The sequence below is a fragment of the Drosophila gunungcola genome (genome assembly GCF_025200985.1).
Source record: "Drosophila gunungcola strain Sukarami chromosome 3L unlocalized genomic scaffold, Dgunungcola_SK_2 000002F, whole genome shotgun sequence".
Lineage (NCBI taxonomy): Eukaryota > Metazoa > Arthropoda > Insecta > Diptera > Drosophilidae > Drosophila > Drosophila gunungcola.
Window position 1 is genome coordinate 3,419,754 of NW_026453178.1, and position 26,850 is coordinate 3,446,603.

At 37.1% G+C, this 26,850-nt stretch overlaps 2 protein-coding genes across 6 annotated transcripts; both read right to left on the reverse strand.

Annotated features, from left to right (window-relative positions):
- Positions 1-103: 103 nt before the first annotated feature.
- On the reverse strand, positions 104-19,263 carry LOC128257947 (facilitated trehalose transporter Tret1-2 homolog). 4 transcript variants are annotated; one of them, XM_052989255.1, is made up of 5 exons: positions 18,931-19,263; positions 11,280-11,317; positions 2,506-3,129; positions 1,856-2,107; positions 104-1,578 (listed from the first exon to the last, which is right to left on the reverse strand). In XM_052989255.1, the coding sequence occupies exons 3-5, from the start codon at positions 3,103-3,105 to the stop codon at positions 1,003-1,005; spliced, it is 1,428 nt and encodes a 475-aa protein (XP_052845215.1). In that variant the 5' UTR covers positions 3,106-3,129; positions 11,280-11,317; positions 18,931-19,263; the 3' UTR covers positions 104-1,002. The 4 variants fall into 4 exon arrangements, with proteins under 4 accessions (XP_052845215.1, XP_052845216.1, XP_052845214.1 ...); XM_052989256.1 differs by lacking the exon at positions 11,280-11,317; XM_052989254.1 differs by lacking the exons at positions 11,280-11,317; positions 18,931-19,263 and adding an exon at positions 7,738-8,412.
- Positions 19,264-20,565: 1,302 nt separating this feature from the next.
- Positions 20,566-26,442, reverse strand: LOC128257941 (ecto-NOX disulfide-thiol exchanger 2). 2 transcript variants are annotated; one of them, XM_052989248.1, is made up of 7 exons: positions 26,356-26,442; positions 25,490-26,071; positions 24,698-25,423; positions 23,379-23,485; positions 22,043-22,162; positions 21,367-21,978; positions 20,566-21,254 (listed from the first exon to the last, which is right to left on the reverse strand). In XM_052989248.1, the coding sequence occupies exons 1-7, from the start codon at positions 26,357-26,359 to the stop codon at positions 20,991-20,993; spliced, it is 2,415 nt and encodes an 804-aa protein (XP_052845208.1). In that variant the 5' UTR covers positions 26,360-26,442; the 3' UTR covers positions 20,566-20,990. The 2 variants fall into 2 exon arrangements, 1 of the variants encoding a protein (XP_052845208.1); XR_008267920.1 differs by lacking the exons at positions 20,566-21,254; positions 23,379-23,485 and having other exon boundaries at positions 21,957-21,978.
- Positions 26,443-26,850: the final 408 nt, after the last annotated feature.

Sequence of the window (26,850 nt, forward strand, 5' to 3'; positions counted from 1 at the left end):
ATATTAATATTCAATTTTCTATTGGATAGTAAATAAATAATTTTTAAACTTTTAGCCACATCGAAGAACCAGCGAAAATCACAAAAAATTAAAACACAGTTAATTACAACATATTAAATATATTGATATATTTTTTCCTTTTATCGGTAATATTATTTTCCGTTAATACTATATGCAAGTTTAACAATGATAGACGGGGATTTCTTTACAGCTTTCAGCGATTATAAAATAAAATTCAAATATCGGATGTAAAATGTTTTAAAATAGTGTGTATAATTCGGTTTTATTAAATAAAATATAAACACCCCTCGCTAACTTGGCGTAAATAAATAAATTGGCAAAAATGCGTGGCTTACAACTTAATCGGACTATGCTAAGTGAATCGACTGAATGCTCTTTGAAGTTTAGACCCAAACAGCTACAGATATATATATAGTTCATATACATAGACATACATATAGTACAAATAGATTAAGAATTATCGAACAAATGCTTGCAAACACTTTAAAAACCCGAACAAATGCAATTATGCTTTAAAATTTTGTAAAACAGAATTCGTTGGTTGAATGAATAACACTAGATAAGCATACATACATTATATGGATATATATATATATATATGTATATATAGGTATATATGTTTTTTCTTACATTGCTGTTGTCTTTTCTATGGCTGCAAAAGCAGGCCGGTTAACAGTGTGTTAACAGTGGCTTAACATTTCTTGCGGCTTTTCTGCAGTTGACCTTCAGTCTTCGCTCTTAGTTATAGTTTGCTGCAATTTTCCTCTTCTTTATCTTCACAATCTGAATCTCTCGCTATGCCTAACCGAAAATCTATGCAAATATTAAATTCTATAAACAAATTCATCCATCGAAAACGCAATAGGACGCGAACCTAAATCAAACATAAATTAACAGCAAGTTAACAGTGATTTCCGGTCCACCTTTTGGCTTCCGGTTTGCGATTTACGATTTGGGCTGCCTCAGGCAGAGTTGGCCCGATTACTTCTTGACTTTGTTGTCGGCAATAGCTGAAGGATTCGACCGATTGCCAGCCAGTTCCAGCTGGATCTCGTTAAGACTCTTGCCCTTCGTTTCGGGGACGGCGAAGAAAATGAAGAAAACTCCCAAAACTGTGAGGCCGGCAAAGAGCCAGAAGGTGCCACCGATTCCCATGCTGGCGTTCAAGTCCTCGAATGTCTTGGTCACCACAAAGGCCAGCAGCCAGTTGGATGTTCCGGCCAGCGATCCAGCGAATCCCTTAATGTCGGTGGCGAACAGCTCGCCCATCATCAGCCATGGAACCGGTCCGTAGCCCATCGAGAACATGACAATAAAGATGCACAAACTGGCTACTGGGAGCCAGCCCAGACTGTCCACACTTGTCGGGTCCTGAGTCTGAAGATAGAAGTACACTCCGATGGCGGTAGTGGCCACGGCCATGGAAATTCCAGAGGCCAGCAGCAGGATGCGACGGCCCAGTTTATCCACCACCATGGTGGAGACCAATGTGGCCACCACCTGCATGATGCCGATTATAATGGTTGCCCACTGGGCTCCAATGCCAGTTTTGGCTTCCTGAAATGAAAAAAAATCGATGACTTAGTCATTTATCCTTAATTAAATACAGAAAGTCTACAAATAGTAATAATTGAAAACCTTTTGAACTAAAAAATGTTATATACTTTATGCACTTGGCGAGATAAAATGATTTAACATTATTAGTTGATCAAAACTAATGTTTCTTTCAAAGGGCAATTTTTTTTTTTGGATTAATTGAAGATCTTCTATTATCTAAATCTCGGAAGTGACTTCTCTCCCATGCATTCTTAGTATAGACCCAATCCAAACTCACCTCAAAGATCCTTGACGAGTAGAAAATAACAGCGTTGATGCCGCACACCTGCTGAAAGAACATAAGACCCATGCTGATGGCCAATGCCTTCCGGGTGACGGGACGGTTCAGAGCGGCCCACACATTGACCTTGTTTGCCTTGGTTTCCCGATCGGTTTCACGCAGTTCCGCAAGTTCTGGCTCGTAATCGTACTCCTTGCCACGCAGCCATTGAATGGACTTGATGGCGTTCTCCGACCGATCTTTGGCGACCTGTCGATAGGGATTTAAACATTAGACACTTTAGAAGGAATTGCTGCCTTTGATGGGAAACTCGTGGTGCTTTTCATATCTTTTAGATATCCGACTTGGGGTTGCCCTAGATAAATTCGTGATTGACTGGTGGATTCTATTTACTCAATATATTATAATGTTACTTTTTTAAGGCGTCATTATTGACGTGTGAAAAAGTTTTTTTGTTTTCGCTTAAAATCCTCTAAATTACGGTAATGTCTTAAAATAATAATCATTTACTTAACAAGTAAATTTTGATGGTCGACTTTACTTTAACTGGTAAAAACATGACACAAAATATTTTTCCTTTAAAAATTTTGTATAAAATTAAAAACAGATAGATTTGCAACTTTTAGTTAAATAATTTGTAAACTTACCAAATAGGTAGGCGATTCCGGCATGAAGAAAAATATGACGCCAAAGACGAGGGGCAGAATGCCGCAGACGCAGCTCACCCAGAAGATATCCAGGCCAGCTCCGATGGCGTAAACGAACAGGATACCAATGGTTATCATCAGCTGGAAGAAGCTGCCCAGCGTTCCGCGAATTTCCTTCTGGGCAATCTCACCCGTGTACATGGGCGCGGTCACGCAGAAAGCTCCGCCGGCGATACCCAGGATAAAACGGGAGGCATAAAGCATACCCACGTTGGTCGCCCAGATGAGCATGGCCCAACCAAGGATGAAGGGCAGAACCAGGAACAACATGGTCCATTTGCGGCCAATTAGATTGATGAGGAAACCAATGGGAATGCACACACAGGCGGCACCCAGCGTCATCGCCGATCCCACCCACGAGAACTGGGTTTTGTCGACGGGGAAATCGTATCCCCCCTCGTCACTATCGACGATCTCTGTTCCGGCCGGAGATGTCCAACCCAACAGGGTACCGCAGGCGAAGGCGCCTCCAGCTGCTGCCAATGCGGCCACATATTGCGGCAGCTTCCGCGAATTGTTCGACGTCGACGTGTGAACCATGTTGCCGAGTAGATTCTCGTGATCCTGCAAATGAATAACAAATGCATTAAGTAACTTTTTTATCACTGCAGTTTAGTATTTTGAACACTTCATATTTTTTATTAGATTGATTAATTAAATAATTGTTAATAAACCTTATTGTTTTCAGGTCGTTTCCGAAAAATCCAGGAACTAAGAATGGTTTAAAATATTTGTTTTTTTTGTAAACAGGTTTGAAAATTAAAACTATCATCTAGGAACTAGGACTCTGTTTAAGTTGAAAGTGAAACTGATAAAATATATATATTTCTATTTAACTATTTTTTGAGAATTTTTTCTTTTGCCACTCTATAGATATAGCCAATAATTAGATCGCTCCTTGAGAGTTTTACCTTTGCCAACTCTAAAAAGATCGCTTTTAATTAGATCGTTCTGCTCTGGCCAACTGAGCTAGACTGAGGGCAAGCTATTAGCTACCTACAAGTACTATCGTGCCACGGGTCGTGATAAGGTCCCCGAACCCCCATGCCCAGTGATAAGGACATTTATTGGCGGGCCGATAGTGGGCATTCCGTTGAATGGCCGTGCACCCATATTTATTGCACTCTCCCGGACCCCAAAAACTGGGGGCTACGCTCTGCTCTTTCCGATTGTGCTCAAGTGCTTCATTATGCCGGTCACATAAACAGAAGTCGTCTCCTAAAATCGAATATGTTCACGCACACTCGCTACCCGATATCATTCATACGCCGTGTGGCTCGAATCATTATGCTTTGGACAGGTGAATCCCTTAAGACCTCTTCAGAATCGGTGGGAAAGTTTTGAAGTTGCTGATGCCTAAGTCAGTGAGAAGTCTTTTATGCTTAGGTCTATAAAATTAAGCCGTAAAATCCTATTATTATGTGTTTCCACTTGAATGTTTTAAGGCCGACACTTGATCAATGAAACTTCTACTTATAAACATAATCTGATAGAGAGCCAAAGATAAGGAAGAGATTAAGATTATGGAAATTACCTAATAAAGCCAATAAATACATGGGGTTTATATGTACTTGGATTTGTATTTTTGGATTATTTAAGACCACAAGAAGATAATCTTATCAAAAATATAAAATATAATCTTTCAAATTTATATACTAAAAACAGCTATGAATATTTTGCAATCATTTTGGTTCCATTCTACTAAAAGATATTTTTAGTAGCATTACCCTTCTATTTTCGTCTTCCAAGGTGTTAAGGATCACTCAAGCAGCACCAATTAACTATGTTTGACCACCTTATTAGCCTTATTGACTTCCGTTCGTTGGGTCATAAATTACTATATAATCGCTATATATGTTTATATAGCTACAATTATCGCGTGCCTAATCAGTAAATTGCCGAAATGCCAGCTACAAAGGTGTAGAAGAAAGCGATCGAAGAATCAGCCGGCTGTATTGTAGCTTTTTTTATCGAGAGCTTTTTCAAACATTTTTCCTTGTTTATAAACAAAACTCAGTCAAGGCCTATGGATATGCGATTGGTGCTTTATTGTCTGCTCATAAAAGGGGTGTGTCGTTTTTCAAATGAGTGGCGGGCTTGCATATTGATTAAACTTGACCTTTGACAAATAGTCCTGGGCATACCATAGGGTTAAAAAATATGTGTGCTGCTGTGATACAAAATGTGTACATATTAATTTCTTTTGATTTTACAAATTACTTAAATATCCGCAATCAAAAAAAGAGATATATATATTTTTTTTATTTATGGTTTGATAGATACCCAATAAAAGCAATGAACACCTCAATTACTGCTTCTATATAATTTTTACTTATCGCACCTGCTGTTCGTGATATATGTTTAATTGGTCAAATAAAAAAAGGGGCCTGTGCTTTTTTTTCTGAGTGAAAAGAAACTCATAAATAAAATAAATATTACTAATATCATAAATAAAATAAATATTACTTTAATTGTAATTTTTTTTATTGTCGAATACAGGGCCTTTTCGTATTTTTTTTATGTTGGAAAATCACTTATTTCAACACACTTTTAAATTAAAGGTATGCATACTTGATGATGATTTTTTAAGATACAAGTATGTTCATTTTAATTGGATTTTTAATTATTTCTTGTATATCTCCAGAGACTGTCCTAAAAGCCATTTCGCATGGAGAATATGGATAATTTATGGCCATTTTCTCTTTGCTTATTTCTTGATTTATCCCATGTGTCGCCCCGCCCACACACTAAGCCCACTCAAAGTGCCATTGCCAATCTCGGCCCACGCCAAACCAAAGGAGCAGAGAACAAATCACTTCCGTGAAAATGCAAGCCGAGAGTTGCAGCTGGAAAAAGGAGGAGGAGGCGGAGAAGGTGGAGAAGGCCATGTGAAATAGGGCGTACGCCCACATATTAACTGTCATTTTACTGGGGCCGATGGGACACACCTCCAGATTGCCAGTCGAGAGTAAACGAAGCGTTCAAATCGCGTCTGAAACGTCTGAAATCGATATCTGCCTCGATTCTGTACCTCGGTTCGATTGAGTTCCGTCTGCGGGTAATGTGGTCAATCCATTGGCTGCCTGTCGTTCGGTGTCTAAATTTAGCATTACTGCCAGTTAAAGGCAGCTCTAGGAATCCGAGTACCCCACTTTCGGGTGCTAAAACCCCGCCACACCACAGATGACAAATGCGTGAGCGAGGTCCAAGTTCGTTTCAATGTCAGTGGCAGGCGCAACAGTGAGCGCCATAAGCATGGTAATTCCATGCGCCCCGTGGAATTCCACTAAACTGGTTCACTATTAACTAAGCATAAGCCAATTCGGCTCAAATTCTTCATAATTATTGAGTTGTCTTGGCTAATTTATGCACAATATTCCCGGGCTATTAACAATAACATTTGCATAAGGGGAATTAGAATAATGATTGTCACATGGAAGCAATATTCTGCGTTTTTTCTAGTTATTTATAAAATGTTCAATAACTATTTTACATAAGGGACATTTAAAAAAAATAACTTGTTTAAATTATCATTAAATGATAAGCAATATAGGAGATTATTATTATTATCGGCTTCTAAATGAAAATTAGTGCACTTATTGTTAAAATGTATAATATTAGCTTTCTATACTACTTTCAATAACTTAGAGCTCAAAAGAATAATTTAAATTATTCCTAATATACTTAGAGCTATGCATATTTTTAGGGGTTTTTTAAAGAAAACCTATTTATTTCGAACCACTTTTGAAATGGCTTAATTTGGTGATCTTACATGATAATGAAAGTGAAAACAGCTTGATGGCTTTATAACGAACCATTTGGGGGTATCTCATTGATATTCGAAAAATGTGCCTTACTATGTTACCGAACTGGTCTACTTTTCATAATTTTGTAGGTCGCATTTTCAAATGTATTCAAATGTTGGTCATTAAATCTTGTTGTTGTGCTTATTTCGGTGTCCGTATAAGGTACAGCATTTTTAATGGTTTCGAAGGGGTGCATTTGTTATTTTTACTAAAATAAACACCCACAAATTGTTGCCTCATTTTGGGCAGTCGTTGGAATGAGTTTCAATTGACTTTGTCTGGTGATATCATATGATATATGCGTGGTTTGTTCAAAAACAAATCCGTATCATGCTTATTGTTATAAACATTTTACTCTTCTGGGAATATAAGGTACGCCCCTAATTTTCAAGTGCTCACTTATCATATTTTTGTTCATTGTTTGGCAAAAATCAGTTTGCTATAGAAAATGATTTGTATTTCACAGTCTTGTTTCGGCTTTTGTGACCTTGTCCAACATAAAAACTAAACAAAAATAGAAAGTTTCCACATCGGTTCGGAACTAATTTTGTTGATAAGCTCTGCGATCCATCAATGGGGCTAGGCTTCATGAATGTAGGAAAACGTTTCGTTTTGACTACTGTATTTAAGATAATAGCCACTAAAACACAAAGCATAATTGTGCTATAGTTGCTTATCGTTAAAATTATGTTAAGCGGAAATGATGCATGTAAGGTATTTGACTTCGTGCAGATAAAATAATAAATGTGAAATTAAACTCTCATTTTGCTGTTTGTGTTCGGTTAATAGAGATAGCTTTTGGAGTGAAAAATACTCATTTCAGTCTGATAATTGCCTGGTAAACTATTTATAACTCATATCTTTAGCGGCAACATCTTTCCGCTTTTAGCTACACATTAACTTAACCAACAGTTGAGATTGTTTACTTGTTTTGGGCAACCACTGGGAAATATAGCCTGTTTTTGAATGCTCTTAATTGTGAAGAAGCTATATAATTTGGTATCTTTTTCAGATAGAGTATCTGTATTTTGTGTTTCTTCAAATTTGATTTCCTGTTTCGTTTTCCCGTGTTTCCCACTGCGTTAATTGGACTTTCGCCATGGCTTTTATTAAGGTCATTATCAAAAGCTGCATTAACTTGGCCCGCCAGCTGGCCAACGTAAATTAACTTAAGATAGCACAGAGAAAAATAGTAAACAAAATTGATTTTTAAACTGTACTAAAATTAATCATATCAAAATTGGACTTTAGATATTAGAAAGATATGTACTATATAACATTTGAAACTTAGAGCTACGTAAAATGTTATTTTTCCTGTGTTTTTTTCAGTGTTTATATCTATGAATATTTGTGTATTTATGCATACATGTGGGGTGGAGCTGGAGCGTCCATTATCGCTGGCTTTGACGATTTTGACCGCTTGTCTGGAGCCGTATTTGGCACCATTTTCGGCGGATTCCAGCAGGTGGGAGCTCTCCTCATTGTTGGAGCCAGGCTTTTTGGTGGCCTCCTCGCCACTGGAGTTGCTCGACGATGCGGTGGACATATCGAGGGGATTATGTAAACTTCGGTAGGGTTATAGCGTTACGATGGGGATATGTTTTCTATATTCTTCGATGATTTCCTGTGGATTTTTACTCGCTTTTTTCACTTTGCACTACACTTTAGCTGGCGATAAAAAGTTGTTGAATAATACGCCAATGTCTGTGAAATGTCCTTTAACTTGCGGTTTTGTCCTTTAACACGTCGGCCACCCACGTAGCATAGAATACTTTATGGCGCATGCGCATCAACAGTCAAACATGTTGCTGGCCAAAAATTTCTTTTTGGTTTTTCCTTGCTCTCCTAATTAGCCAACTAACTAGGTGATATGGTATGAATTTTTCAAAATATATATATTTTTTTTCGGATATGTGTCGGTGTCGGTTGACTTCCTCGATTCCACACAACTTGCGGTAGCACTCGCGTGTATCTTTCTTGGCGGGGAGTATCTTTGTATCTTTAACCGCACGCAACGAATGTTGGCTAGCAAATGGCGCGCCAAACAATAAAAAAGGCCTCCGCCGCCGGGCTCTATGTGGATGTGGATTCGTCGCTCTCCCAGTTCCCCGAATTCTCTCAAATTCTCGCTCTCTCGGGAAACTGGTCCCGCTCTCCATCTCCAGCGACTATGGGCATTGAATTTGAATGGGTCCCGGGGTGAAGACTATATCCATACGAGGCTATTGACTCTTGGCGGCAAAATCCAAACTGGAATTGCAGGCGCCTTCGTTGCTCAGATTTTTATTTCGGATCGTCGGGCTTCTCGCGTTCTGCTTGAAATTGCATTCAACCCGGAGTGGTCGTGCAAGTAGTTGGGGATGCAACTTTCGATGCACATGGAGGCCGTCTTCTGGGTTTCGGCGTGTTGCTTCTGCCTTTCCATTAATTCAAGGCAACGCAAATTTATTCATCTGCAATTGATCTGCAAATTTACTGAATGCCCTTCGCAGTGGAAGATTTTAGCTTCCAAAAAGGAAATTATGAAGATTTATTTTCATTGAGAACTTTGGTAAAGAATTTTTACCATGGGAAGCATAAATGGCGTAACATAACTATTTAATTTCTTAATAAAAATATGTTAAATATTATTTTACTTTATTTTTTGTACAAAAACACAAATGTACATTTTAATTCTCTATCACAAAATTGTAGTAGTTTTTTTAATTATATTATTTACAATTATTATTGTAAGCTTCTATTTTCATATACCGTGAACACGTCCTTTAATTTAGTAAAATTAATCAAATATTATAAAATGGTAATTTAATATTAATAAAATTCAAAATATTATTTCACAATTTAAATGCACTTTGTAGATAGTTGTAGATAGTAGTCATTAATGGCACATATCATCTTTAGTAAATAAATCGATTAACTTATCTAAATAATGCATCCTATAAACAGCAAATGTGTAACAGATTAACTACATTATTCGTTTACTTTTTATATCGCAGAACTGCAAAGAAAGGAAATTAAAATGCACCTATATAATACAGTACGCCACGTGTCTCATTCTGTTTACTGCACTTCCGTATGCACAGAAAGATTATACACAAATAAAGGCAGCCGATAAAACGAACACATCTTCAGAATCGGGTATACATGTGCCTACAGATATTCCGTAGATATCTTTGTGCCTGTTCGAATTGTAGAACTTCCATTATCATTTCCATTTCCATTTGCCCAGGCGAGGAATACGAGTACTATTTGCCTAGCTGCGTATACGTTCAATGGATCACGTTTGTTGTGCGGCTAGAAAATGCGGCTGCCACTGAGCATAATGGATTGCCTCTTACGGTGGCCCATTGCGTATTGAAATGAGCATTTCCGTGCTTTGGGACTTTCCAATAAACAAACATGACAGTGCTTCCGAGCTATAAATGGGTCAGATAATAAGTATACTCATTTTATATCGACATGTGCAAGAGCCTGAAAGAATTTCTTATGGAAATTTGGTGCATACAAATGCTTTATAAATAAGCACGTGAAATTACTTTCAAGTGAAAGGTATTTATATTCATACCTCTCAGGCCCTAAATTGTATACGTGGACGGCTTCCTATATTTTATAAATTATTCATACTTGTGGGTAATTTGAAGAAATATTACCCAGGGATTTAAATATTTAAATATTTTTTTCTTACACTGTACGTATTTCAAAAGCTTGTCGTTATGAGCTTGTTTTAAGACAATTCTGTTATCGTTGTGTGTACACGCTTTTCAAACACCCTTAACCTTGTCTCCGCTCCCATTAACCCCCCCACTGCCCAGTGGGGTTCTTTAACGCAGCACTGGCGGGACTTGAAATACAACCAAACATTTGGCACGCTCCACGCTTGGAACAGGCTCGCAGAGCGCCTAAAAGCAGGCTCACCTGCTGCGAAAGCGTTTACATAGATATAGATACACAAAAGTATCTGCAACTACAGACTGTATCTGTATCTACACCTAGAACACGCAATGCTCGGTGTATAAAGTGTACATACTAATTACATGGGAAAAGGCCAAAAGGGTAAAACATGCCGAGAAAATGATAAAATACCGGCATTGTGCAACAGAAAGCTCATTAGCACTGGGCCAAGTTGACATAGGCTCTGGAATTTGAGTTGGATATATGAGTTCTACGTTCTACTACGTCAGCAGCTTTTACGTCACGCAGTCACGTATCTGATAGATACATTGCTTTTAGATGGGCGTGCGCCGTATGACGTCACAGAAGCCAAGCCCCACAAATCTCGACCAATCAGCATTAACACAGAACGAGCCTCTCGCATGCAAAGAAAAACTAAATAAATAAATAAGTATGTACATACATAGCATTCGCGTCTGTTTGTCTGCGCATAAATGTAAATATTTTATTTTTATCTGCAGTAGCTTTGCTTGTTGTTGGCCCACGAAAATCACGCGATGTTGACTGTTGGTTCAAGTGCAGCCACCAAATATTTCTGCTGACCCACCATAATCACTAGAAAGTCAAATCCATTGCATTGTTTTTTTTTAATCCACGACCTACATTTGAACTTGCGACAGGGCCAACATGATGTAAATAGCTCCAAATTTGATAAATTCTAGCTTACCACCCGTAAGCACGGCCCTAAATCAATAATTCGTCCTCGACGATGACCTCAAGGTGAAAGTATCTATAGATACATTTTGGGCCACAAATGTGTGGGTGCTTTGTCCTTGGCATGCAATTTTCTAGCTAACCGGTGAAATGTTTTAAAACGTCGACTTTTTAAAAAAATAAATTAAGTCCGCAGTAAACTTGAATTTTATTTTAGGTCAATGTCTTGCTTACATAGTACAATTTTAAATGCTTTTGAGTCTTGTATACTTATTTGTACATTAATTTTTATTGTTTACTCACAGTTAATGATCACAGATTGCGAATAAAAAAAGCGATTCCTGTAATAAAAGAAAGGTAATTTCCAAGTAGGATTAAGTTATAAAGTAGAATATTTAAGTATGCGTTTATCTTAGTTTATATATTATTATCACTTCTTAAAAAGGTCAAAACATTTTAAAATTGCTTAGCAAAACATGTGTATATGCAAATTTGAACCAATTTGCCCAACCCAAAATATATAGGTAAAAAAAAAACTTTTATTTTAAGTTTAAAATTAAAATTGCATCAAATATATTAATTTGAAACATTAATTTTTAAGAAAGTTGAGGCTCAAATATATTTGCCAGCGAAAAAAAGCTTGTATCAAACAAAAGCTTTCCTTAATGAAAGCTTTATTCCTACATTTCGAGTTGTAACAATAACTCTAAAACTGTGGAATTGAAATATGTCAAAAATACTGTAGAAAAATAAACGCCAGACAATAGAAGAAAACATTTGGTAAATATAAAAAAACAAATATTTATAATTATTGGAGAGAATTCTTGGAACACTTGCGCATTTTTTTTTCATGTGTGTGTTTTTTTTTTGAATTGGAACATATTTTTTAAAATTTAATTTGACTTATAATACAATAAGTGTCTTTAAATTGTTTTATCACATTTTCTGATAAGCTTTCAAAAACCTTAACTTATATATAATTGTCAGGTCGCAATTTGTCTTTATGATGTACAAAGTTTTATCAAGCTACCAAAAATACATTCCCAATTTACTGTCAACCAAATTATTGGATGGCTATAACCATCGATCAAATTGTTTATGTGAGTCAGACAATCAGGCAGACACCAGAAAGGAAACTGAAGGTGGACATGTGGGGGGGTGCTTTTATCTCTTATCCTTATCACCATGAAAATTCGTGCAGACATGAAGCTGCAGCGTGGCGATATTGAACCCACTTCCCACAGATGGTATTTTGGTATCGGCAATTGGGCTTATCGCTCGACCTTATCGCAGTTATGTCACCCTAGATGTATTTTGACTGGCAAAACGTTTTACGGCCCCCATTGAACCAATAGATATCCATATCATTCACCATTCCTGATATGGTTCACGTTAAGTATTGAAGTATTTATGTGCAGCCACAAATCGCAGACCAAGTGCACTATTGATAGTTCAATGGCGGGGCTTGAGTCTATAAGTACTACGAGTACCCAGCCCCAAAATATTTGATTGACAGCTTGTGGAGCTATAAATATGACAGAAAACCGCAGTCCCCATAAAATAGTCCAATTCGAATGAAGAACTGGCGCCGAACACACCCCCACATTACAATCATAGTCGCATTAATCACACGCAGCGCAGCCTTAACAAGAGATTTCCTTATTAAATTCAGTAATAAGCGAAAATATTTTAAATATCTGAACATCGCCGGTATACCTAGCTGGGAATTTATTAGTACCAATTGAGCGCACTTTACTTTGATTAAAAGAAATCTTTATGATCTACTTGCGCTCTCAGATAAAGAAATAAAAACATTGCGAGAAAAGTCATACCAAAAGATATAGCGTAGCACGATAAGATTTGACGATTAAATGGAAATCGCAACTCTGGGGTTGAGTATTAGGATACATCTCATACTATTTTATTTAAATAGAAATGATCACAAGATAAGTTAAACATCTCTATTCTTGAGAATTTAAAGATTTTAGTTAAAAGTACATTTTCTACTGAGGTTCGCACGTATCAGTACTTAAAAATACAAGTACCCTTATTTTTAAAATAAAAGTAAGAGCTTATCAACTTTCACTATATTAAATTCTTCAAGATCGCTGTTATCTGTTTTTGTGATTACCACTTCAAAATTCCCGGCGATCAATCTTTGAACTTTATTGAAAACAACAATACTTCGTCCTCCCTTCGTTCAGTAAATTGTGAACAGCGATTGTCTATCAATAGAGCACGACTTAAAGGCAAAAACTGTGAGGCTACTTTGTGGCCTAAGAATTGGATTGCTCATGGAATTGTGTGTTGTTAAACTATGGCGATGGGCATTGATCAACCGTGAAGTTGCGCAGCTGGTCAATGAGCTATGTTCTTGGCCGGTACAAGTTCAAAGTCTTTGCGATTGATTTGCGTAATGAGGGGCGGAAAAGTGAGATAATCTCCTCAGAATTCGTATTATTTAGCTGGCGTTGACATAATCTGGGTGTCCAGTTGCTGATTTGATTGTTATTTATTGGCAGCAATTGTGGGCTCGCATTGACGCAAGCTGGAACCCGGGGACGAGCCCCAAAAGAGGCCGGGAAGGTCAATCATTTGTCGACGCAAGGGGCGCGATTTTGAGGCGACTGCGAGTGCATTCGCCGACAGTTCAGCGGGTTTATCAGCCCAAGTGGAACGATGTGTCTGGTCCCAGGCGATTTCAATAAATACACATTATTAATTTATAATTATACACATTATTTCTGATGGGTGGGCACATTTTTTCCTCGTTCGCCGGCTTTTTGTGCTGGGATCCTAGTGGCTGGAAAATGTTAAAAGCTCTACCGATTGCGATTCCCAGACCAAGGTCCCAGTAAACCCAAGTGCCACTGTTGATAAGGGGTTTTACGGTAGCTGCATTTGATTAACACTCAACTCAAATAGATGATAAGTCGCCTTGAGATCCTCATTAGATTTAATGTGTCGCCCAAGTATTTTATTAGATTTTCATGTATTATAAGCACACTTTACTCACGGACCCTTATCATCCCTATTTGCACTTGAGCTATGTCATTTACAACGTTCTCGAATAGAGTGTCTTAATTTGTGTCATTATCGTATTGAATTTCAAAATTCAAAGCCAATTCAACGAACTCTTATCACTCGTATTTTATTACTGTTCCAGCTATCGATGAAGGATATTGCAAGTACCGTTGTCATATCTTTTGTTTACTTGATTAATTGGCTAATTGCTCAATCCAACAAGCTACTATCAACTGTAACGATGGATAAACAAGATAGCATTCATAGTAAATGTTTTCGATTATGCCTGGAAAATATTTGCTCCGCTCGACAGCCCTACATTCATCTACTTAATCCCATGTTGTTACATTCCTGGCACTCTAATTTAACTTTTCTCATTTTGAATTATGCTAAAGTGAAAAATTACTGAAAATGTCTTGGAAATTATTGACGTGTTCTGTGATTTACTATCTTTTGCTTTGGCGCGTGTGGATAGAATTTACTTTGACAGTTTGTCATGTGTTTTCCTTGCTGATAACAGAAATAAGCAACTAAACAAATAACACACTTTTAAGTCGAAAGACAAACAACATTTTGACAGAAATGTCACTTGGAAACATTGATAAGAATTTAAGACCACACAGAAAGATCGCCAAATTATTCCACATAACAATTATTAAAATCTATAGAATACTTCACGCCTCCGCCTTTTAAAATCTTTAATCACAGTGAACCTCAGGCCAAGGTATGAACAAATAGTATTGTTTTGAAGTATATTAACCTCCGAGCCAATTTTATATATAAATATCAGCGATTATCAGCGATTTCCGCATTTCCTGTCTTCAATTAATTAGAAGACGAAATGAAAAGAACAAAGAATCTTTTGATATTAACCGACGCAAAAAACAAGTTTAGCTGCAACGATAATGAGCCAACCCCGTTACGAAGTCTCCAAGAAAACAGATGTACATTTATAAATAAATCCGAAACGAATGTAATGTCGTTTCCACAACCGTTAAATATGGTGAGAGGAGAATTGAATTTATGTAAGTTTGTTAAACAAAAAACACCCAATGGTTTTTTATTGAGAACAGAGCAAGTCATTACAAATTGGGAGTGGCTATAAGGCATAGAACTAGAATAAGGCTCTATTTTTTCAGGAGGCATTAACATAAATTTGTCAAAGAGTTTAATTTTTTATTGCTAACTAGCTGTAATTCACACTTCTTGATTCTTTTTAATATCAAATAATTTAATAACAGTGTTGTGCCAATTAGAATCTACTTCCCAATAGGTTAGGGGAAAATATAATTATTGAATTCAAAGTTTAAGTGACATTTATAACAGGCAAATACCATTTCACATTTGCACTTATTTTTGCACCCGCTAATCTCACATTTAATGATCCATTTCCGTTTGCTTAATTGTGAGCCAAATACGTTAGGTAATCTGATATATGTTAGTGCGTAACTCGGCAGACCCATACAAAATAGTGCATTGAAAAGCAGTCATCAACGTCAGTGCAGCTGATTGACTGATTGTTTTTATATGGGGACAAGTTCCAGGTGGCGGGGAGTAAAATTACTTGTTGACGAGCCGAGTCTGGCTCAGATCTGATTAGTATTCCCTCCGAATTTGCGGAAAATCCAAAACTTCCGTAAATGGAACAACAGAAAAAATAGGAACTATATTTGTTTAATATCAAAAAGTACATAAAGAGTGTTATAATAAAAAAAAATATCTTCCATGCTACTATAGCTTAGCTTGTTAAAAACATAAACAAACCTGAATTTCCTTAAATGGTGAGAGTTCGTTGTAGTTAACATGTAAATACAATAAAATTAAAAATACTCACACAAGTGTATCCAATAAATGCATAAGGCTTTTTGTTCATATTAAATGATGATTTTAATTTTTGAAACGTGAGCGAAACTTCGGTAATGCACATCACAACAGAGATCATTGCGCGAACCCGGATAAAAACGTGTCAAAGTTGTAAAATTATAAATTCATATAAAAGTGTTGAACTCTTTTCAACTCTGTTAACAGTATAAATTCACAATTTCTATCTATCAATGAAGGGGCTTGGTTTTTAGTTTGTAAAAGATAAACATTTTATGAATTGAAAATAATGCACCTATATTGATACATATACCAGCCAGTGGTCTATAAATATTTCTAGCAATAAATTCTCCAACATTTCCTCTCTGCTGAGAACTTGACTTCTTGTTTGGGTGCAGAAAAATATTTCTCATTTTCCCAGCCAATGTGTGGGTGTCGCCAACTTTTTATGCGCCTTTGATTTCCAACTTGACGTCACGAAAAAATTTGTACGCTATATTTTTAGCCAATTTTTTTAGTCAGTGCGTTGATTTAAAAACGAAGACATATATAAGTAAAGAGATAAGAGTATGTGTGGGAAAATGCGATAATAGCAGGTTTGAACTTGACAGAAAAATTCGAATTTCACTTTCGTTATGCAAATATTTGTCGACACCTTTCATTGATTAAAAGCCAATCACACAAATGAGTCGACATGGCCAAGGCCATCGGTATGTATCTGTACCTCGTAATTGTATCTATGTGTGGGTCACTGCAGTTTATTTACATTTCGCAGGTGAAACGCCCCAATTGCCCGACGTCACAATGCTTCGATTGAATTACAACCGCCCACCCGCCACCCATTCCACCCCCTTGTCAATTACCTGTCGCGACACGTGATGTTAATTTTTCCCGTTACAGGTTTGTGTTGATTGTGGCTGGGAAAATCTTAAATCCACCGCTAGATCTCAATACGCAAATTGGCCCTGTCATTTTGGGATAGCATCTCCATTTCACCGAAAAAAAATCCCCGTTTAGTTCAGTAGTAAATAGGCGAAATGCCCTTGAAACAGGCCGAGTTAATTGGATTTGGTTTAGCTTTGTGCAACTGCAAAAAGTGTGTTTTTTAGTGGATGAGCTCGTAAAAAAATGCAAATAAATTGACTTCAATGAACTACCCGAGTTTAGTTCCGAATAAATGAAAAGCGGGGGAAAGAGTGGGTAGCGTAAAAAAGTCTGAATAATGTTTGCCACCCATATTGTTATTTTCCTTGTCATTCGAAGGGATTTATAACTTAACTGACAAAAACTAAGTTTCATAATTTCACGTTGCAATTAGTTATTTACATTAAAATAATAATAAAATAATTAAAAAAACATTAAAAAAACATTTATGAATTAATGTGAAAACAAATTTAATGTGGATTTTTAAACAATGTATAAATAAAGATAAAGATTATTCACATTACATTACAATATCCTTTTGTTTAATACCGGTTAACTTAAGAAGTAACTAACTCTTTTGGATCAGGGTCTACAAGTTGAAGTGCACGCAAGGCTCATGCAATCATTCCCGTCTACTTATCAGCAATGAATTGTTGCCAAAGCAATCATTAGCTTATACCGTTCGATCAGGTTATCAATTGAAATAGGTTCTAGAAAAATTCAATTTAAATAAAAGGAGAATGTTTTAGTTTTCGGGACGAACAAGTACCCCCCAAAGTACGTGACTGTTTTTCAATTTTAAAATGCCGCTTCCCGTTTGAAAGTCAAATCAAATTTCAGTTTTAACTAAAGCAGAATGGTTTGGGGGGTTTTTTTTTCAGATTTCAGGGTAGATACCTGGAAGTACTTTGCGGTTGGGAAACTTATTTTCGGGAATTCAGCTTGAACAAAGTGGGGATCATGCCATAAATAGGTGTGTAGATCGTGTATTTTATGAATCGAATTTGTTTATAGCCCATGTTGACATTTGGCACGTTCCAGTGTCTCATCAAGTTTACGCTTAACTCAGCACAAAGCTTTTCCCCCCATTAAAAACGCAAAAACATGTTCTCCGGTAGGTTCTATATAAATAGTTCAGTTCGGAAACGCATGGTGCAGTCCCTAATTATCATTGTTGGCTGTCAAAACATTCAAGTGGTTAGTGTTAAGACTAGGGGACTCCAACCCCTGACTTCTATATGCTCCCCTTTTTCTATAAGAGGGGATTGCACTGATTGACTGAGTGCACCCATTTTATTTTAACCCATTGACACAGAACAGACATGAAAAGCGGCTTAGAAACGTTTGACTTTTCCCTTTTTGCCTTTAAGAATTTATTTCATTTTTAACTCTTACTTCTATTTGGTATCCAAAAAGTATTACTTGATTCAACACACTTATTTATGTGCAAACAAAATATATGTTTTTGGTTGACGCTGATTAGAACATTTTTGTTTTAAACTTTGACGTCAAAACATAAATATTCCCAAATGTTGAACAAGTTTCCTGAATAATTTTCTTTATATTGGCTAATCTTTGTGATTTATTGTATGGTTTTCAATATTTCGTGACAAGTAAACACCTCTATATTCGGATTAGGAAAAAAGATTTTTATGGCGCCAAACGAAACAAAATTGTTATCCTTTTATGTCACTTAATATTTAGAAAAATAACTATATATTCATTTGAGATTTAAATATTTTTTGTTAAATTAAATTTCAAAGATTTAAACTTAAGTTTATTGAAGAAATATTAAGAGAAAAATGGTACGTGTTGGATCTCCTAAAATTAAAAGCTTTTACTAACATATAAATAAAAAAAATTATTATTGAATAAGCGCGACGCATAGTTGTATTGAATTTTTTTCAACGTATTTTCAAGTTAGTGGAAAATTTTTAACACAAAAAATGGAATGCCAATTTTCACACGGTTTCCATATAAATATACAGTCGTGCAAAAAAAAAATGTACTCAAGTTAGATTTGTGCTTCTCTATTTATTTTCAAATATTTTTCCATTTTTCCTTCTACCCAGTAATTTATCACTTTGCCCGCTTTTTTCGTATATGTTTTCTATTTCGTTTTGCTTTTTAAAAAGTCAGTGACTTTCAAACTGCGTTTAAGAGACCGGGTGAAACTCAAACTTACCCGCCGAAAAACAAATACACGTGCTTTGTTGTTGCCTTTGCAGCTTCCCACTCGAATTCGTGAACTTGAATTGTCCTTTGAGAGAGCGGGAATGGAAAGGGCTCTCTTTTTCCTGTTTCTTATTTTGCACAAAGAAAGTGCACGTAATTATATTAAAATATACAGCGGCAGACAAAATTACAGTTTACATGCACGCACAAAAACACACGATGGATAAGCACCGTTACTTGGACATGTACGAAAAAATCAGTGGTTTATTCTGATGGAATCCTCCTGCGGCTTTTTGGAACAGAACCGCGCGCCTCGAATTCGCAAAAACGACTGATAGCGTTGATATAGACGGGCCTCCCTCGTCGACGTCGACGTCGACGTCGCAGCAGTCGAACACATTGCTACACTGACGGAAAAATTCCTTAATAATATATATAATCTTTTTGTAAACTTTTGACCAGAGTTCGGCATTTCCATGTTAAATTAGGAAACATTTTTAAAAATTTTTAATTTGATAAATTAATAAAACATAAAATTTATATATGTTAAGATAGGAAAATATAAAAAGTTTGTAAATTTGTAAATTTATTTAACGATTTTAAATTAAGTTTGAGCCTGGTTTTAATTTAAGCAGGGCAGTTGTTAATAGTATGCTTGTTCATTTAAGCCATCAGGCATTTTGCTCATTTCCAAAAAAAGATGTTATCCTATTTTTAATGTATTTTTGTTTGAAGTCAGACAACTGCTGGAAATAGCACAAACGTAAACCGATGTATAATAAAATAATATACATTTTAAATTCGTATTTGGTGAGAAATCAAGTATTTTGTTTTATGTGTAGTGTAGTACATTGCTTTTGCGTTTGGGAAATTTACGCTCATTTTCTTTTCTCTCTTTCACCTCCCCCTCTGCAGTTTTAGTTGTTGTAGCTGCTGTTTCATCTCTCCGTGCTTATATTTGCGGTTACGGTTTATGCTTAATTTCCAAACGCGCTTTAAATACGATACACGCTGCGTTGACGTCACAAAAATTGGGGAAATTTAAAAAAAAAACAGAGTGTGGTATTTTATCACGTCACACTTGTCCAAAGGTATGGAGGAAGGAGGGGGAAGTGGGGGAGAAAGGATGCTGTTGGGCATTGTCCTTGGTAAAGGACGCGCATCTTCATTTCGCACACTTTACAGCGGCTTACGCAAGCCACGTAAGCTGTAAGCTTTTCACGTAGCATTTTGATGTTAGTTTAAAAAGGAACAGGATAATAAAAGATTTCAAGAATTCCGTAAGAAATGTTTCATATTTACCTAGAAGGACTGAAGAGCAGTAACATAAAGTCACATTGACTGACTATTACGTTTAAAAAATCTTTGAACCTTTAATTTATTTATGCATATATTAAATTGTTATTTTGAATTTTGAATAAGGAAATATGAAATATTTAATAAATTAATCGTATTCAAATACAAACACAAAATTAATTTTAAAGGTTATTTGAACGCCTTCATATTTTCATAAATCAGAAATAAAAAAATGTTTGTCAATCAATGTTTGGGGTTTCAAAACTTAGTTAATTATTATCAAAAATTAGTTTCTAATTATAGAATTTAGCTACCCAATTTCCCTCTTCCAAATCAAAGATAGTCGAAAATATTTTAGCATAAAATTTATTTGGTTCCATTCTTTCGCTCTTGTTCAACATAAGCAACACTTGCGTTTAATCGCTCGACTCTCGGCCTCTTAGCTTATTTAAAATATTGATGTATATATATTTTGTATATATTGAATTCATTTAGCTTAGATGTATAAATATTTTTTAGGTTGAGTTGTTTAAATAATTGAAACGGTAGTTAGTTTGTGGTGTCTTTCTTCAGATAGAGTTAACTACGAGTACTTGCCCTTAAAACTGGAACTGGTCTCATTAAGTTGTGATTGCTTCGAAAAACTTGCGTCTCTCTTTTGGTTAACGTGTCACTTTTCTCCCCGCTTATTCGCTACACTTTATGATATAGTTGTAACATAATTAAAGCATTCAATTGTCATCTTATTCGAGTCTACACGCCGGTTTGTCCACCTCACTGCGACTCCGGCTGAGATTCCGTAGGTTCACTAAAGCCACAGAACCTCCATTTGGCCTGATCTGGCTTAAAGAGGTTTGTGTACTTTCCGAGTATATTGGCAAGATCATCATGGTTACTGGAAGTGATATTGTTACACAGCATTCCACTTAAGTAACGGGCTATGCTGTCGATTTCCACGCCGTGGGGATATAGCACCAAATAGGCGGAGGCCAGCGCTATTATTTTTGCCTCCGAAAGAGCCAGGCCCTTAAAGCCGACCTTAAAGAAAAATGTAAGACGATAAGGATTAAATTTAAGGTCAAAAAGATGTCCATATATATTATATTCATATTCCATTGTTGTTTAATATTGTTTTATACTTTATACTGACCTCTTCCCCAGGCGATATTGGAGTGTGCTCTGTGCTAGATTTATTTATAATCTCATCATTATTTGACTTTGAACTATCTTCTATAATTGACTCCTTTGCATTACTTTCCGCAGCATCCTTTGCAGGCTCCTGCTTTTCATCGTCCTCGATCTCGTGAATTTCCACCACACCGCTTTGGTGCTCTATGATGCGCACATCATCGTCCACCTTATCGATGTCAATTATTTCCGGCTCCGGTTGTGGCTGGTGCCGTATAATCTCCGTGGCCTCCTGACTGCATGAATCTCCACTGCTGTAGTCTAAAATTGAGGAAGCATTCGAGGCACCGGCACTGGTCGCCTCTTTGTCCTTCAACTTGTCCACAGTTTCCTTGATCTTGGTCTTCAGTATCAGTTGCTTAACCCCGGCATCTTTAAGGTTCCGCTCTAGCTGCTCAATTATCTTGGTGTCCTTCTGTTCGCGCAACTTTGTCTGCAGCAGCTGCGTTTGCATATTGCGTATGGTTTCTTGGAGCACCTTTATTTGCTTCTCACGCTGAACGTAATCACTGCGCTCCAGAGTCATCTCATGTCGAATGGCCTCCAGTTGGCAGCGCAGTGAATCGTTTTCGTCCTGAATAATTGCAAAAAATAGTTGAGTGAGTCCATGGCTAAGTATTTTAATTTAGTATTTTTACCTTTAAGCCCTCACTCTCGTAGCGAATTCGCTTGGCACCGGGTCCGCGCCTTTCGTAGTCCCGCTCATCGTCGGAGATTTCCATTTCATCATCGTCGGTGATCTGAACAGTTCGAAGTTCCTGCATGGCATGCGAAAAGGACTTTAATTAATTTTTCGTTTCTACCACTTGGATGGGTTTCTTTTGGTTTCGGTTCCATTGCTTACAAGACTTTAATCTATAACCTAGCTATAAAATTTGTGTATTTAAAGTATGCACCAAATTTGTTTCCTGTCTTACGACACTGTTATGGTCCGCTTACTTACCTCGCCACATTTTCAAAAAGTTTTAGAATTTGTTTTGATTAATTTCTCTTTGCTATTAATAATTAATTTGTATTTGTTGCACAAATTATGATTCTCAGCTGCAATGTTTATTAGTTTTTTTTTTTTTTTGCGCTATTTACCACAACCAATCGATTTGACAGAGTGCCCCTCAAACCTCCAATAATTTGTTAATAAACTTAAATTTCCAATAGAAACTTGGAAATTTGTGGACACTCGGCTAAAGTTTACGTTTAGTTCAAAGTATTTAAAGCTTATCGGAAATGTTATGCAAATGCTTATTTAAACATTGAGAAAGTTTATGAACGAAAGGTATACCAAAGCCAAGATAAGATAGACCAAAGCATTACAGATCAAGAGCAAAAGCTATAAATGTGAAAAGACCTGATAGAAAAAGACTTATGAGGGGTTATGAAGAGTAAACGGTTTTAACAGAAGATTAAATCCTTCATAAAACTACTTTTTAATAGTTGAACTTAAAATTTGTTTACTTCTAAACAGTTTGTTTCTAATTCTAAAATAGTATAATGATAGACAATTAAATAATACATTATGATGTAGACTTGCAAATTACATCTAGGTTATTATTTTTTTGTTAAGTGACATCACAACTGATGTGGGAATTTCGATAATCATACATACAAACAACTAAATTAAGTATTAATGCACGAGACAAATATGGGAAATTAACAATTAATAAAGAGAAATTAGCAGCTTTAAGCGTCAGCAATGAAATCATACGTTATGATTATATAGGTCCGGTAAATGGCCGACATGCAGACTGATACTGGTAACACAAAATCGCGTTAGTAAAATTGTTAAACAACTACAGCAACACCACAACAATAATAGCAAGAGCTACAACAACAAGAACGGATAAAACAACATGAATAAGGGAATACAATAGTGAATCGATTTTATAGGACAATAAATGACAATTGGTTTTTTTATACACATTTTGCAACATCTTTGAAGTTGTTCGTATTTGATTATTTGAACATTTTAGTACGTACCGTGGCTAACTTCTTCCATTGATCGATGTTTTTTCTTTGGGCTTTGGTGAAATGGTCCCAAACCTTCTTGTGACTAGCGGCATTGAACACTTTTTCAATCTGAGTGACTGAACAATAATGCAATAATATATAATAATATTAAGGGAGGACAGAGGGTATTTTTTTTTATTTTTTTCTGGATTGGATTTCAGTTTTGCTCTTCACCTTTGTCAAACTAGACTTGTTCTTTTGCGAATAAAATGAGTGAGAAATGAAAAATTAAATTAAACTACAGGAGAGACCCTCGCATAGCAATTATTTATGTAAAATAGTTACGGTTATTTAAGGTTGATATATTAGGTACAATCTAGAGAGAACACAACAGCGTGATTACCTATCTTTATGTTTGTCCGAGTCGGAGAGTTTTGGATCTACAAAGGAACTTGATTCCTTTAATGTACCAATAATTTGCTTGAATTTGCTCTCTGCCTTGCAGCTTACAAACCTTTGGGCCAAATAAGACTTAAGACTTTTTTGGTGTTGTCGAGACACAGTGAAAGTGAGTGAGAATCAGCCGCACAGTGGAACGAATCAGTGAATGGGGCGATCAACGTGGTGCATACAAAATCGGTAATTAAGTTAGCTACAGATATTGTTGTCCATTGAAATTTACGATAAGGAAATTAAGCTAAAAAATACATTTTTAATTATAATCAGGGAATCAAACTATATTGGTTTCTCTTTAAATTGGTCTTAAAAGCTTTGCTATAAGTGTAATCAGGATAATAGGATAATTTCTTCATTGCTTCTTAAGTAAAAATATTTAAATGCGACTGCATTTGTTAAAATTTTAAATCCCAGATGATAACTAAATTTTCGTTATAATTAATAAGTAAATTGTGGCAAATAAATTATAAATATCTTTTATGGCTTCCTAATAATATCGCCTCATCCAATGATTTTCGCTGTGCGGCGGGCTTTGACTTTGTCCTTTTCGGCTGGGCTTTACCTGATCCTGTATGGATTCATTGGGCTTGCTCCTTTGACTTTTGGCGAGCAAATTTTAGACGGTAAGTTCTTATGTGGAGTTTCGGCATTTAATAATTCGATGACTAGATTTGCTAATAAGTGTATTGGGTGGGTGTATGGTGTGTTTGAGTGAAGGTGTGTGTGGGTTTGTAGTACGCTGGTAGATCATTTAGATATACAGACGCTAAAAGGCTAACCCGGGCGCAACGAAAACAGAAAAATAGGATTTTAAAGTGGGAGCGGCACCTAAATTCCCGTCTAGTCTAGAGCTAAGAAAGCTGATTCTCCGCGTTAAAGGCCGGAACACTTACATTGCGTGGACATGGTGCCCATTTGGTTGCGGTAGCTGTCCCTGGCCTTCTTCAGATCCTCCTCCAATTGCAGTTTATCGGCATGTAATCTCCGCACATGGGCATGAGTACTTTGGATCATGGAGTAAAAGACATTGGCATTCCTTTTGGTGCAATCTCCCCGTTCCAGCCAGGCTGTAATAGTTTGGATGGCCTTCACGAAGGTTTCGTTGGTCCGCAAGTGCTCCGCCACGGCCGTCGCCTCGTGATCCGTATAGTGTGGTATCGGTGGAGGCGACTGCGATCGCATCCTGTCCATCGACATGCGCTCCCGATGACGCTGCTCCCTCTGATGCTGCCTCTGCCTGCATTCGTAATCATACTGATCATCTCGTGCTTGCGCATAGTCCACATGCAACCGACCAAAGTTGGGAGGTTCATTTAGCGCCGATATACGCAACCTATAACCGGATAGGTAGATGGCTCTGTCTATGGCCCCCTCTTGGCGGTAGCGTATGTGACAGAAGTTTTTCTTGGACATGCGCAAGGTTGTGATTTCGCCGCATGACTCAAAGATCTCCCGGATCACCTCCTCGGTTATGTTCTCTGGCAGTCCGCCCACGAATACAGTACGGCAGCCTGGCGGTCTCTCCCGTATGGTGGGTGGTGGAGCATTAGGATTGGGCGGGAACAGGATGCAGTTCTTGGTCTTAATCACCTCCTTTAGGCCAGCTGGTGCAACGCCATCTGGGCAGGTGACAAGTATTATTAAAGTGGATATCCAAGCGGGATATCTGGTTTTCGATTCCTTACCCACACTGAGAGCCGCTTCTAGTCCTGCTCCAGGTTCCGTTGTCATTCCCGCTGCTGCAGCCGCGGCGTAGTGCATCTGTTGCATCTGCTGCATTGCCGCTGCCATCATTGCCGTAGGATCCATCAGCATTTGGGCATTAGCGGAGTTGGCTCCTGATGCTGCTGGTACGGATGTCCCTCCTGTCGAAGGCGTATTTCCCGAGGATGGAGCACCGCCCGCCTGGGCCGCCGGAAAATACAGATAACCCGGTGGCGTGTGCATCAAACCATTCAGGTATAGTTGCGCCGAATCCGGCAGAGAAATCGATGTTGATGTAGCCTGCAATTTGGGTTCCTTGTGGGCCGTCGTGGAGCTCACATCCGTGGAGTGTTCGTTCTCGTTTTCCAGATCCATGGGTGCACTACCCTGCGGTGGCTGCTGTGCTTTGGCCATCTTATTCAGGTTTTGTTTGGGTGGGGATGACGGATTTCCTACAACCGATGTCGTCGAGGCCGCCGTGGAAATTGCAGCCGCCAATTGGTTGAGGAAATTTGGGTGATTTGGCAAACTGGCGCCATTCGGCATGGTCCCAAAGAGGGGTACTGAAAAATATAACTCTATATTTATTATGGCTTAAATCAAGCAGAAAAACACCCTAAGCCGGTAGCAAAACAAAATAGCCAATCAGCTGAGAGCCCCAAATTTTCGATAGCCCCCTCCTTTTTTCTGGGGTGGCAGGGCTCCAAAATGGCGTAAGCCCCCCGCTGATAAAAGTCAAATTAAGCAAAAATGCTCCAATTCCTGACTTCCCCTGGACTTTTCCTTTATTCCTTTTGCTTAGTTACACATTTTAAGAGCGTTTTTAACTCACTATCTAATCACTTACGCATTTTATCGCCCCACTAATTGTACGACAGGTAGGTAAAAAAAATATTTTTGTTTAGAGATGAGTGACTGCCCAACCCAGTGTTGCCAGGTGTTGAGCTCTCGCATAAGCTAGATTCTGGATATAAATAAGCCAAACAAATGGCTAAAATAAAAACAAGCTATATCGAAACGGAAGATATCATAAACAAATTGTAATATAATTAGTTATATGAACACTTATGAATACCTTAATCAGTACAAAAAATTATTGGTTTCAGCAAATTTAATAAAGAACTACACTTATTTTATGTATAACAAATACGGGACAAATTATCAAATTCACTTTGATTTCCATCGTTCCTTGAAATTTTATTGTTTGTAAATGACATAAATATTTTTGCGGCACTTTGTGTGAAGCTAAATTTATGCTGTTTTATTAGCTATGGGGTTTTTAAAACTTGTTTAAGTAATTTTTAAATATGCTATCTATCCTGAAATTTGCTAAGCTGCCAGC